Below are 12,562 nucleotides of genomic sequence, written 5' to 3' on the forward strand. Positions count from 1 at the left end.
AAGAATTATTGAGTGTGGCAGCGAAAGGGATGATGAAATGGCAATTGTGTTTGGACGCAATTGAGGCCTTTGATTGTTAAATGGCCATGGTTGCTTGCGGCCTGGAGTGCTACAGGTTGGGGCCTGGATATGTAAGGTGGGCGAAAATATTAAATAGCGAACCACTGGCTAGAGTTAAGACAGGATCTGTGATATCGGGAAGGTGGCAGCTCAGCAGGGGTACCAGACAGGGATGTCCCTGGTCTCCAATGCTCTACATACTGGCCCTGGAACCTCTAGCAATATACCTGAGGCAGCAATGACACCATAGGCATCGAGGTGAAAGGGGAGCGGCATCTGATCTCCCTATACGCAGACGACATGTTACTGTACCTGCGATTCCCGGAGGAAAATCTCCAGTACATCTTGGAAGTGATGGAGAGGTATGCTGTGTTGTCCGGTATAGCAGTGAACCCCCAGAAGTCCAGCATGTTCCCATTAGGGGGGTACATAGGGATTCCATTGGAGCATTTACCTGTATTGCAAGTACCATGGGCGGTTAGCACATTTCGGTATCTGGGAATAAATATATATCACACCGTGGAAGAGGAGCATAGGTGCAACACAGAAGTAGCCGTTAAAAAAAATTGAGAAGTGCATGCAATTTTGGGCAAAGCTACCCTTGGCAATGATGGGGCGGGGAGCAATGCTAAAGATGGTGGTTCTGCCAAGGCTCCTACACTACTTTGGGAATATACCGTAACCGATTCCTGAGAAGTTTTTCACCAAACTGCATAGCATTTGCAGGGACTTTTTGTGGCATGGCACGCGAACTAGAGTGGCGTTATGGAAGCTACAGAACTTCCATGACAAAGGAGGGATACAACTGCCCAACTTTGAGGTGTACCATGTGGCAAGCCAGTTACAATATGTTGCTAAATGGCTCTCTGACGAGGAGACCTCGGAATTTAGGCTGTTTGGGCCGCGATTGTGCGCCATTTTATTTGAAAGAGATGATCTGGGTACCCAGGGCGGAAATGATGGGGCGCCCTAAGATGATGCTACTGGGGTGAAAGATGTGGCGTAGGGCATGCCAGATGATGGAGAACCCGACCCTATGCTCTCCGCAGATACCATTGGTTGCATTAACGGGGGTAGATGTGCAGCTACGGAAGATACTCAGGAACCACTGGGAACCGGCTGGGGTGGCAACAACGGGTGACATTTGGCAGGAGGGCTCTAGTAGTACTTGTGAGGGGCTGCAGGAAGAAACTGGGTTGCACGAGGGCCAGTACATTACATATTATAGAATGGTACAGAGGATTAAGAGAATATGGCCTAAAACTGTGTTGGAGGAGGAATCAGATGCCACCACAGATATGATATACGACATAGCTGAAGGGGGCCATGAGATTTCCAGATTGTATGAAATGCTAATGTTTAAAGGGGGGAAGGAGGTCACGCAGTTGAGACTAGATTGGGAAACGGAAGTTGGAGCCCCGATGGAGGACGGGATGTGGGAACGGGCGCAGGGGTATCACAAGAAGGTGTCCAGAAATGCGAGACGGAAACAGATTCAACTGTACACAACGCATAGGGCATATATGACGCCTTGGAGGATATCGAGGTTTGAGAATGCTGGGCGTCAGGCATGCCCCAAGTGTGATGAGGAAAACGCAGGCATGGTGCATATGTTCTGGTCATGCCCAGTCATACAACGCTTCTGGGGATATGTAAAAGGGAAACTGGAAAAAAGGGGTCAAGATTATAGTGTATACAGTGTGGGCCTGTCTGCTGGGGGGGGTTCCCAAGATCACAGAAGCTCAAGCATGTGAGTAAACTGAGGGATCTGGCTTATGTGCTTGCAAAAAGGAGAATTGCCATGGGATGGAAGACATGCAACATGCCAAATGTGGAGGTGTGGTGGAGAGATTTGCAAAAATGGGCGGAAGCGGAAACCATGGTATGGCAAGAAGCGAGTAGCACAGGGGGGGAGGAGGAGACCGAGTCCCTGATGGCCTGGAAATCATTGATAGCCGAGCTGTTTAGGTCAACAGGTGACCCGGCGGAACCTGTAGAAGAGGAGACCGTACCACAGGTTGCGGAAACAGTAGGTTCAAAGCAATATACTCTTAAAGGGGGGTGGGATGAGGGAAGTAGTGGCTAGAAGTTAAGAAGGTATAATGAAACTGTTGAAACATGCACTGCTTGTTTGGTTTGTATTGTTTGGTTGTGTTTATAAATCAATAAAATGTTTTTTAAAAAAAAAAACTTTACATAGTCAATCTACCACAGGTCCAGTACACCCCATCTTCCATGGAGTACTGGAAAGGGTTAATTCATATCCCTTTTTATTTGTACCTCCTAGAGCACTGTTTCGCTCTTTTAGCATTTAGACTTCTGTCAAATCGTCTTCCTTTTGGCTCCGGTTGGGTTTATTCGCCATTTCTTTTTGTTAAAGTCATTCTTGTGTCTTACTTTGCGCGGCAAACTAGGTTCGCCTTCTTTGTTCACTGTCTTTTGGCGGGCTCCTGCACGCCCTCCTCAAGGCGCCTGGGTGTCTAGGTGGGCTGAATGTGAGGGAGGGGTGTAGTCACCCCCTGCACAGGGTATCCTAGGAAACCCAAGTCGCACTTTGTCACGATTGGTCAAGGTGGTTGTCCGGGCTGGACAACCCCCCTGCTGAGTGATTGACAGCCAGACTGTGTGAATGGGGGTTTTGCGCATAAAAGGCAGGTCTCTTGGAGTCGCCACTGGAACTACAAGGAAGCGACGAGAAGCGGAGAGGACGACGGCTGCTGCAACTACCACGTCCCGGTGAAGCCCTACTGCAGTCCTGAGCTATCTACCTTCAACGACTCAGAGAAGATCCAGTTCAGAGTCTTCTTCCCTTGAGCTTGGTGGGGATAACCAGCTCATCTTCCACAGCTAGAGGATCCTCTTCCTTGGTCGAAATCGCTGCACATAGATGTAGTGGACCGGATAGCCACCTGAAGAGCCTCTCCTGTTTTTTTAGGAGCGCACCTTTTATTCCGTGTCGCTGCTGCCGGCCTCATCCCTGTGTGGTGCAGACCCCCTTCAAACATCCCCCTTCACAACGAAGCTCCAGGAATTGTGGGTCTGCGGGAAACCACTAGGAACAACTGCCAGAGCACCAGCTGCACGGTTGGAACAAGGTACTGTGTTCTGCTTGAGGAAACTGGGTGAATCCCTTTTCTTCATTTCCAAGGCTTGCCCTTGTCTTCCCTCCTTCTTATAACTTTTGCTTCCGAACATTGACAATATTGAAGTACTTCTGGCTACGTTGAATCTCGAACTATCTGACTGTGTGATCCTCGGCAACAGGCCCCGGTGTCTCTCAACCCTGGCTCCGGCCCTTTGACTTTTGAACTCCTGTCTTTGAGTGTTTCTTGATTATGCCTGCCTAACCAAAATATTGCCTGTGATTTTTGCCTCCAACTCCCTCTGGGTATCTCAAGAGCTAAATGTGTTTTTACCCCGGTAGCATTTCATGTCACGGATACGCGTTTAGTTAGTAGACAGAACTGTCAAAAAGTGATCGCAATTGTATTCGCGGTAATGTGTTTTGTTCATAAGACCGGCACATTCAACACAGGGTACTTAACTTGAGACTTACTGTACAAAGTGAATTGGTTAGTTGTAGTATATTTAACGTGTGGTTTTTTATTTAAGTTTAATAGAAGTGTTGTGTTTATAACGAATGGTTTAAAAATAAATGTACTTACATTTTTTACCTGAAACCTTGAGTCAGTGTTTGCTTGAGTCACAGTAATTGTGGTCCCTTGGTGTAATCTCTGCTACTGCTCATATACTCTTGAGATAAGCCTGGCTGTTCCGCTACTGCTACCACTATAACTTAGTAGTACAGGCTTGTACCAAAGGTAAAACTTGTATTGCCACCTGTAGTCTTAATCAAGTGTAGTGGTCCCTAAGGGCACTGCACGGGATTCTGCCTAACAATCTCTAGGGAAGTTCATAAAGGGGCTCTCTTGAACTGATTTCCGTCCCATGTAGTCCTCCCACAGAACACCACCCCCAGGGTAAGGATGAGGAAGTGTCTGCCTTTCTCTGGCCACATGAGAAGGGTGACCACAAAAGAAAATAATCAACCTGCACTCCTTGTTAAACTGCAACGTTTTAATGAAATTAAGTTAATGTTGTATAGACTTTAAGGTGCAGAGGATATAATGGTCAACCCTGGCATGTGGGTTGTGGAATATGAAGAAACAATGTTCCCATGTGGGATCTCACGTCCCCTGCACACTATCACTGGCCCAAGCTGGTATTTTGAGTCCAAGTTATTTAATAATGTTTTGTGTGGTTATTTCAGAGTAATTTCACATCATATACTTCAATGAATTTTTCATAATTATTTACATATCAGATAAACTGACAGACAGATTTTTTGTAAAACATAAATGATTTATTTGAGGTCCAACGCGTTTCGAGACGAGTCTCTTCTTCAGGGGTAAATATTCCAACAATATCTAGGAAAAATTTAAAATAATATATATTAAGAAAAATCTTCTAAGTTAAGTGCAAAGACACACGTCAATTGTCATTCACAGTATTTGCAAAAGAAACAACACTTTTTCTCCCAAGTTTGTATGACGTTGAGTTAAGGTAGTACACATGGTTTCAAATACAGAAAAGTGTATAAACTCTGTTAATCAGTTTATCAAGTGTCTATCGTGATCTGTAATAAGTCTGTCTAGAAGACAGATCCTCCATGTCAGAAAAAAACAATGGTCTAAAAAGAAATTCGGGCTTACCAAAAATGGTGGCAATCAACACATGGGTGTTGCCTAATTCTTTTCGATTCAGCCTCAGATGAGGGTTGTAAACCCAACCGGTTTTGTCTTGTTTATGGTGTTTCACAGGCCCTAAATCAGAATTGAAGGCACTGTGTCAGGTCATTATCAATCACTGGAAAAAAGCACCAATATCTATGATAAAGATAAATATAAAATGGGACCTGTTTAAACTTACCAAAATTGGCCAGATACAATTTGCAAAGATGACAGCTTGAATGAGGTCCTAAATCCCTCTGGGTCAAGTAAACATCTATGGCTTTTGAAAAGGTGAGGTACCAACAATATCTTCCTGCTTCATAGGTTTCCAAAAAAGAACCTAAAAGCAAAAACTTATTACATTCAGTAGGGCTAGACCCCAGTGTGTGTCCCTAATTCTGTTCCAAAAGTAAGGGGTAAGGAGGTATCTAAAACCTGTTAACCAGGTAACTTACTTGAACTGGCGTTCTGTATGGATAACCCGGAAGATCCATCCACTCCAAAGCGAGGAAGGATTCCGAATAGAGTAAAGACGGCCGCTTAAAATAGCATCCCGTTCTAATGATGTCATCGCGCTAGCGTGTGCGGTGACGCCAAATAGTAAACAATGTGACGTCACCATACGCGCACACGCCGCAACGTCACAATGATGAATAAATCCAAAAACATGCGCAAACATCATACAAGTGCAGGCTGATTCCTCAATATTTAAATAACTAGTGTATTAGACTCAAAAAAGATAAAGAGAGTAAAAGAAAGTTTGATGAATAAACTCGCAATAATGTCCATGTGTAAAGTTGGACTAGCGGTGTTACAAACCACTGCAATAAATAATGCAGATGGTGATTCTGATTTTGAAAATCCTTCTGCCGACCGGATTTGAAGCTCCCACTCTGGATGATTTCCACACCTGTTGCCTGTCCAGGCTGGGCTTGACAACTTCTTGGAAGTCCCTCTCTGGCAGAATGTCAGTCCTTTGTTTCTTTTGACACTTTGATCTTTATGCCTCCTCAGGGCGACCTTGTACCAGTACTAGCAATGATAGTTATCTTCATGTCTTCTGTGCTCTTCTTCGCACTAGTACTTTCTGTTTTGTTCGGCCTTATACCAGCCTGACATTATAATTATGCTCTTTGAAACTTGAATTCTGTTGTATGTGTCATCTGTTGATACCATGCCTGTTTCACGATATCCTTGGACCCCATAGTTCCCCTGTCCTTTCATGCTGGTGACAGAAAGGTGACCTTGTCAAAAACCTATTTATTTTCTTCTTGCAGGTGTTCCTCCTCATAAGAGTGGTTTTATAGAAGACTTGGTTGTTATGCTGCCACAAAACATATGGGACTATTTGTATAGCAGGTATGATATTCAATACTGCACAAATGTTTCCGTTAATATCTTTAATAGGAAATTTAAGTTCTACAAATAACGTTCAGTAGTGATCTTTCCATAAAGACTCCTCCCTTTCATTTTGTTTATATTTAAAACATATTTTTAATTGCTCCGGTTCTGTCATCAAATTCCAAAGAACTTAAAATATTGCATTACCTTTTGTGTGCTTAGTAAGTGAGTTCATTTTGTGTAAATTATAAGGCATACACATATACAACGATCATTTGTATTACATCATGTAAACTGTTATTTAACGTTTCTATGAAATTGCTGTATTTGGATGTCAAATTTAAAGTGATAATGCCAGCAGAGTGTCATATTATTCTGAGTTTCTAAGTACAACCAGAGAAGCTAAAAGTTGACACTTTCAGGGAAAATTTTGAAAATTTTAATTCCACACATTCTGACTGTGCCTTTATTCTGATGACAGACCCAATTTGAGCTGTCAGTGGGCTGTAATCAAGGTGATATTGGTGGTGTCCAGTCAAAGGATCGAATGACAAAAGGTTTGAGTCAAAAGGACCGGAAAAAAAAAGGTTGAATGCCTTTTTTTAAATGTATATTTATTTTTTGTCTTCCGTATAGGTAAAAAAAGTGTTTTTTACACCAAAAACAAGGGTTTGGGGGGGACCCCCCTTAAAAAAAAAAAATGAAAAAAAAAACATTCAACCCTTTTTTTCGGTCCTTTTGACTCCAACCTTTTGTCATTCGATCCTTTTCATTCGATCTTTTCACCTATAACGGATATTGGTTAATGATTTTTTTTCTACTCCCGAACAGTATACTGGCTTCCCAATGGTGGTTGAGGGGTTTTGGAAGGGGTCCTTCCCCAGGGTTCTAACCGCTCACCCTGGCTCTTCAATGTATACTTGGTCCCTTTGGCACACCTTATCTCTACCTTCTCTAACTTTCAGTGTTAGGCGGCTTTCCTTCAGGCTACCCTCAACCTCCTCTCTCATTCCTTCCTGACTGTCTATCCACAATACAGGAGTGGTGCCCATCGAAGGATCTCTGCCTTAATGCCAGTAAGACTGAGATCCACCTCATTGGGACCTCTGCTCCCGCTTTCATTCTCTCTCTGGCCGCCCTCCTTGGGCTCCCTTCCTCCGCCTTGCTGTGAGGCTAAAAACCTTGGTGTCATCTTCGACTCCACTATCGCCTTCTCTCCTCACATCACGGACCTTGCCAGGAAGGCCCGCTACCAAATACACCTCGTCAGAGATATTCTTCCTTTCCTCACTTCCCCCAGAAGCCCACTAACTCCAGAGGCCTGGTTCTCTCTAGGCTGAACTACTGCAACAGCCTCTTTCTCAGTCTGCCTTCAACTACTCTCTGCAACTAATCCAGAACAGGACTGCAAGACTTGTCCTTGGCCTCAAGTCCAGGCATCATATCTCTCCAGCCCTGAAATCTCTCCACTGGCTCCCTGTGGCTGCAAGGATCTCAAGACCCTCTGCATCGTCCGCAAGCCTTTCTGGGGCTGGGGCCCACACTACATCCAACTCTCTCTTCCTAAACACCTTCCTTCTCGAGTCCTTTGCTCAGCCACCTTCAACTCTGAGTGTCAGACGCTTCTCCAGGCATAGAGTGGGGGGGTAGATCTCTCTCCTCTGCAGGTTCCCTCCCTCTGGAATTGCCTCCCTGCCCCTCTCAAACTTGAGCCGGACCACCTGAAGTTCTGGAAGCAGCTCAAGACCTTCCTTTTTGCTTATTTTCTCTCTCTCTCTCGCTCGCGCTCTCGCGCTCTCTCGCTCTCGTTTCTTTCTCTCTCTCTCCTTTCTCTCGTTTCTTTCTCTCTCGCTCTCCTTTCTCTCGTTTCTTTCTCTCTCGCTCTCCTTTCTCTCGTTTCTTTCTCTCTCTCTCTCCCCCCTTTCTCTCCTTTCTCCACCCCCTCGCCTGGCCAGCCTGTATGCTGCGCTGACTGGTTGCCGACTACCCTCAGAGTCTCATGGGTCTACTGCGCACTTAGGGGCTGTATCTGGAACCCTACAGTCCCCTGCCTCCTTGCACTTACCCAGAGCCGCACTGCCATAGCTGCACTTACTCAGAGCACTGCTGCCTTGATTGCACTTCCCCCTCTCCCTGAAATTTTGCGTATCGCAATTGCACGATCTGACTGACACAAGGCATAGTAAGATTGTTTGTTTTGTCCTCCCTCTGACTTCCTTCCCTTGTCACACCTAGAAACACTTGTATACAGGCACGTTATACATGACTCATCTTATCATATCATAACCGTATTCATACAGGTTATCAAACTGTTGGTAAACTGAGGGAAAGAGTCCTATGCTTTTACTTTAAAGAGCCTGTTTGCATTGGCTATTCTCACCTAACAAAAACGTACACAAAGGTACTGCAGCAATGAGGTTTAGAAACTGCACAATCCGCATATCATTTCACTTTTACCATATCGCGTTCCCCGAGACCCGGGTTGAATTGATGCAAATGACACACATTTTAGCTTGGTAAGCATGTTGCTGCAAACACCCTTCAATGTCCTGTAAATGTACTTCTCTACCAGATCTCAAAACATATACAGCTTATCTGTATTCATTTCCATCCCTTGTCATTACCTACCCCCTCCCCTGCACTTATTGAAACTGCACTTGCACAATCTGAATGTCACAAGGCCTAGTAGGACCATTATTGTTGTTTTTCCTTGTCCCCCACAACCCTTTTTTTGTCTTGTGGCACCTGGAAACACTTTCTGCTACTTTCTGCTACTTTCTGCTGTATAGGCACCATAGAAATGCTCAATAAGGATTCCGGAATGTTGGCCAAGGTGACAGCAGCTTAAACCTGCAGCTCCTGGTCCCCTGCCTGAAGCTATTTCAAATTGATAATGAATTCAAAAAAGAAGATTCAAGAACCAGAAAACCCTAATTCCAAGAAACAGAAACAATTGCTGGAGATGGAAGAAGAAAATCCAAGCAGTCAGGACATCTATAAACTTCTGAAGCAAGTGTCCCTGGATATGGTAGAGGTGAAAACTACCTTGGCAGAACTGAACTCTAAGGTGTGTCATCTGGATGGCAGAGTGGAGGAGTTGGAAAGGAAATCACATTCAATGACCTCGGAGATGGCAGGAAGTTACAGGGCCTACAACATTTTGAAAAAGGACCTCCATGATGAGAAAGACCGGAGATTGGAAATGGACTTCAAACTGCGGGAGAGAAATATCAGACTGGTTGGAGTAGAGGAAGACCCTGGAACTGAGAACCTGATTTCAGCAGTTACTGGGATTTTTAAAGATTGCTTTGGTTTAATGTCTATTAAGGAGGAGGATATTGACCATATTTATAGGATTGGTAAGCAGCCGGGCCCTAGACCCAGGCACATCATGGTGGTCTTTGTTCTGGCAAGGAAGAAGGAAGGTTTGCTGCTTGCCGCTAGGTCTAAGGGATCTTCCTTCTACAAGGGAAAACCTATTTTTGTGTTCCCGGACTACCCTAAAGAAGTCATGGTAGCTAGGAAGAGCTTCAAGGGTGTAAAAGACTTGGCAAAGTCCTTGAAGGTGAAGTCCTTATTGAATAGATATAACTCCATGACTTTGATGTTGCCAGAGGGAGAGAGAATTACTTCTGATCCAAAGGAAGCTCTCTCTTGGCTTGAGGCATTACGGGATAAAACTAGTACAATTGCTGATTGAAGTAGCATTGTATTATTGGCCCTTCCCCCATCCTTCTCGTATTTTAGTTTGGTTGTGTGTTTTTTTTTTTTATTTTTTTTTAACATTGGATTTCATATGTGAAAATGGCGCCGGGTGCTAGATTCAGTTGCAAGTTTCAAATTCGCCTGCAATCGTTATTGGAACGCGGCTCTTTGATTCGATTCCTTTCTGGAGGCGGCACTTCTGAAGGAAAGGACCTTCATATATTGATACGTGATGTACGGCGTTGCGTTACATCACACCCCGCATCACGTGTTAGTATTACGGACGGCGGATTGTGGAAGGGGGCGCTGCATTGGGGAGGAGGAAGAACATGCAGTCCGGATTTCGGCAGCGCTCCCTCTTTCCGTGGCGGTTTGTGATGCGGCTCAGCGCATGGAGATCGGGGCTTTGGGACCAGCTGATCTCGTCGCTTGAAGGTACGTTCTGGAGCTTTTAAAGACTGGAGGGCGGCTGTCATGGTGTGCTGCAGGGCCGGAACTTTTGCGGAATTGGAGCGGTTGGTGGTTGTGTGGTGGCCTTACTGTGCCTTAGCCCCCGGCCAGCTGGTGATACGTGTGTCAGCTGTGGAACGCGGGCTTTTGATGGGCGCTTGTCTGACACTATAGGCGGGCGGCCACAAACGCAGATGCTAATGCGTTGATTGGATTATGGCTGGCTCCCAGACACGTGCATGTGTTGATTGCGGTGTCTGCATCCACTCCAAACCGGAAGCCTCAATGTGCATAATGAGTCATAATTTTGATATCTTTGGAGTCAACTTTGCACAGCTGCTGGGGATTTATCTCAAGTCTTTGCATTGGCTTCATGTGCAGCTGTCTTCCTGGAATGATCCCGGAGTCGTCGTGGAGTAGTCATCTCTACTGCTCCTCCACCTGCTTTTAAGTCTGAGTGGGGGAATGGGGATGTGCACGTGACGGAGGCATAAAGATATGTGGTACTTTTCATTCCGGCACTGTGAGAGGTTTTGTCTCACGAGATGATGGCAGAATTGAAGGAGATAGTACGGAATGGGAAGGAGGCCATTTTCACTCACTGTACTTTTGGTCCATGTTTACTCTCGTGATGGTTATGCATAACATGCATATGATGTTACAGCTGGGCATGGACAGGGGCAGAGATTTACACCATGATTGTCTGCTATATAATTTGCTGCACTGTCATTTGTTTTACTCTGTTGCTGTTTTCATTTATTTATTTATTTTATTTTGGGGGAGGCCTCTCTCTAGTGATCTTTTGATTGTTGCTGGAGTGGTCTGAAGGGTGTTGGGTATACTCATTTTGTTTTAGATGTATTTGCTATTGCAATCCTTTTTACCTCACCAGTTACATCAATGTTTGGGACGCTTTTGAAGTAATTCAGGTTGTATTACGCTGACATGTTACTTGAAGTCTGCATGGGCTCTTTTTATTTTTGGTGTTTTCTGGTTGGGGATGTTTATATATGATTGGGAGGGGTACTGGGGGTGGCTTGGGGTTTGTTAGTTCCTGTTGACGTTGGATTCATACTTCTGCAGGTGGGGGTGGGGGTGGGTTTTTGATTCTTATAAGTACAGAATTTTTTATCTGGTTTTTCATTATCTTCTTCTTTCCGTTGCAATGCCATCTGGGAGGGGAGACCAGTTGTCTGTTTCTTCTTGGAATATAAATGGTCTAAACAATCCCCTCAAAAGGCAAACGATTTTTAATTGTTTGAAGGATATGCGCAGTGATGTTTATTTCCTTCAGGAGACCCATTTATTGCTGGATGAAGTTAATATGTTGCGCAAAGGATGGATTGGGGAATTTTTTGTTTCGTGCTATTCGTCCAGGAGTAGAGGGGTTGCTATTCTGATTCGGAAGAATTCCCCGATTAAGGTCTTAAACTCTAGCTCTGACAAGGAGGGTAGGGTCATTGCACTTTTGGTGGAAGTTCAGGGAATTCAGATTATTCTTTGCAATGTTTACACTCCCTCAGTGGATGATGGTTCATTCTTTGGAAAAGTTGCTCAAATGATGCAGGACTTTGCTTGCCGGAATGTTATTCTGGGGGGTGATTTTAATTTGGTTATTGATGCTGTCAAAGATCGGAGCGGATCCAATGCTGTTTGCAGGAGGAATCCGACATTTTGTTCTTTTAGCTCACTTATTTCTGAATTTGCCTTAGAAGACTGTTGGAGATTACTTCATGCTAATTTGAGAGAATACACGTTTTATTCTAGCTCTCATGATTCACATTCTCGTATAGATATGTTTCTCGCAGCTGGTTCAGCAACCTTGAATCTGGTAAGCTGTGAGATTGGCTGTATTGCCGTCACTGACCATGCACTTGTGTTTATGAATATGGGTTTGCAGTTTGATACTTCCAGATCTTTTTGTTGGAAAATGAACACCTCAATTCTTCAGGATGAGAAGATAGTGGATAAAATCAGGTCTGAGGCTGATCACTTTGTTGTGGAAAATAGGACAGAAGGAATTGGTGTTGGGACAGTCTGGGAGGCATTTAAATGTACGATGCGGGGATTGATCCTGGGTTTGTCCAGTAGCAAGAGGAAATGTATAGAGAGGAAAAGTTTGGATTTGGAACAAAATATTAAGCAGCTTTCAAAGGATTTGATAAATGACTCAGTTAATCTGGAGAAAAGGAGAAAACTTAGGGAACTGCAGAGGGAACTGAATGAGACTTTGAAAGCAAGGTCTGAAAAGGATTTGTTTAGATTGAAATGTTCTT

At 44.4% G+C, this 12,562-nt stretch overlaps 1 protein-coding gene across 2 annotated transcripts in view; it reads left to right on the forward strand.

The window, feature by feature from the left end:
* USP33 (ubiquitin specific peptidase 33) overlaps positions 1 to 12,562 on the forward strand; it is a 1,143,586-nt gene that overhangs the window by 933,320 nt on the left and 197,704 nt on the right. For both annotated transcript variants that reach the window (XM_069641664.1, XM_069641665.1), the window contains one exon: positions 6,068 to 6,149. In XM_069641664.1, coding sequence (XP_069497765.1) covers positions 6,068 to 6,149 — 82 coding nt within the window. The remainder of the gene's footprint in view (positions 1 to 6,067; positions 6,150 to 12,562) is intronic.

This window comes from Ambystoma mexicanum, chromosome 1q, assembly GCF_040938575.1.
Source record: "Ambystoma mexicanum isolate Mex_15411 chromosome 1q, UKY_AmexF1_1, whole genome shotgun sequence".
Lineage (NCBI taxonomy): Eukaryota > Metazoa > Chordata > Amphibia > Caudata > Ambystomatidae > Ambystoma > Ambystoma mexicanum.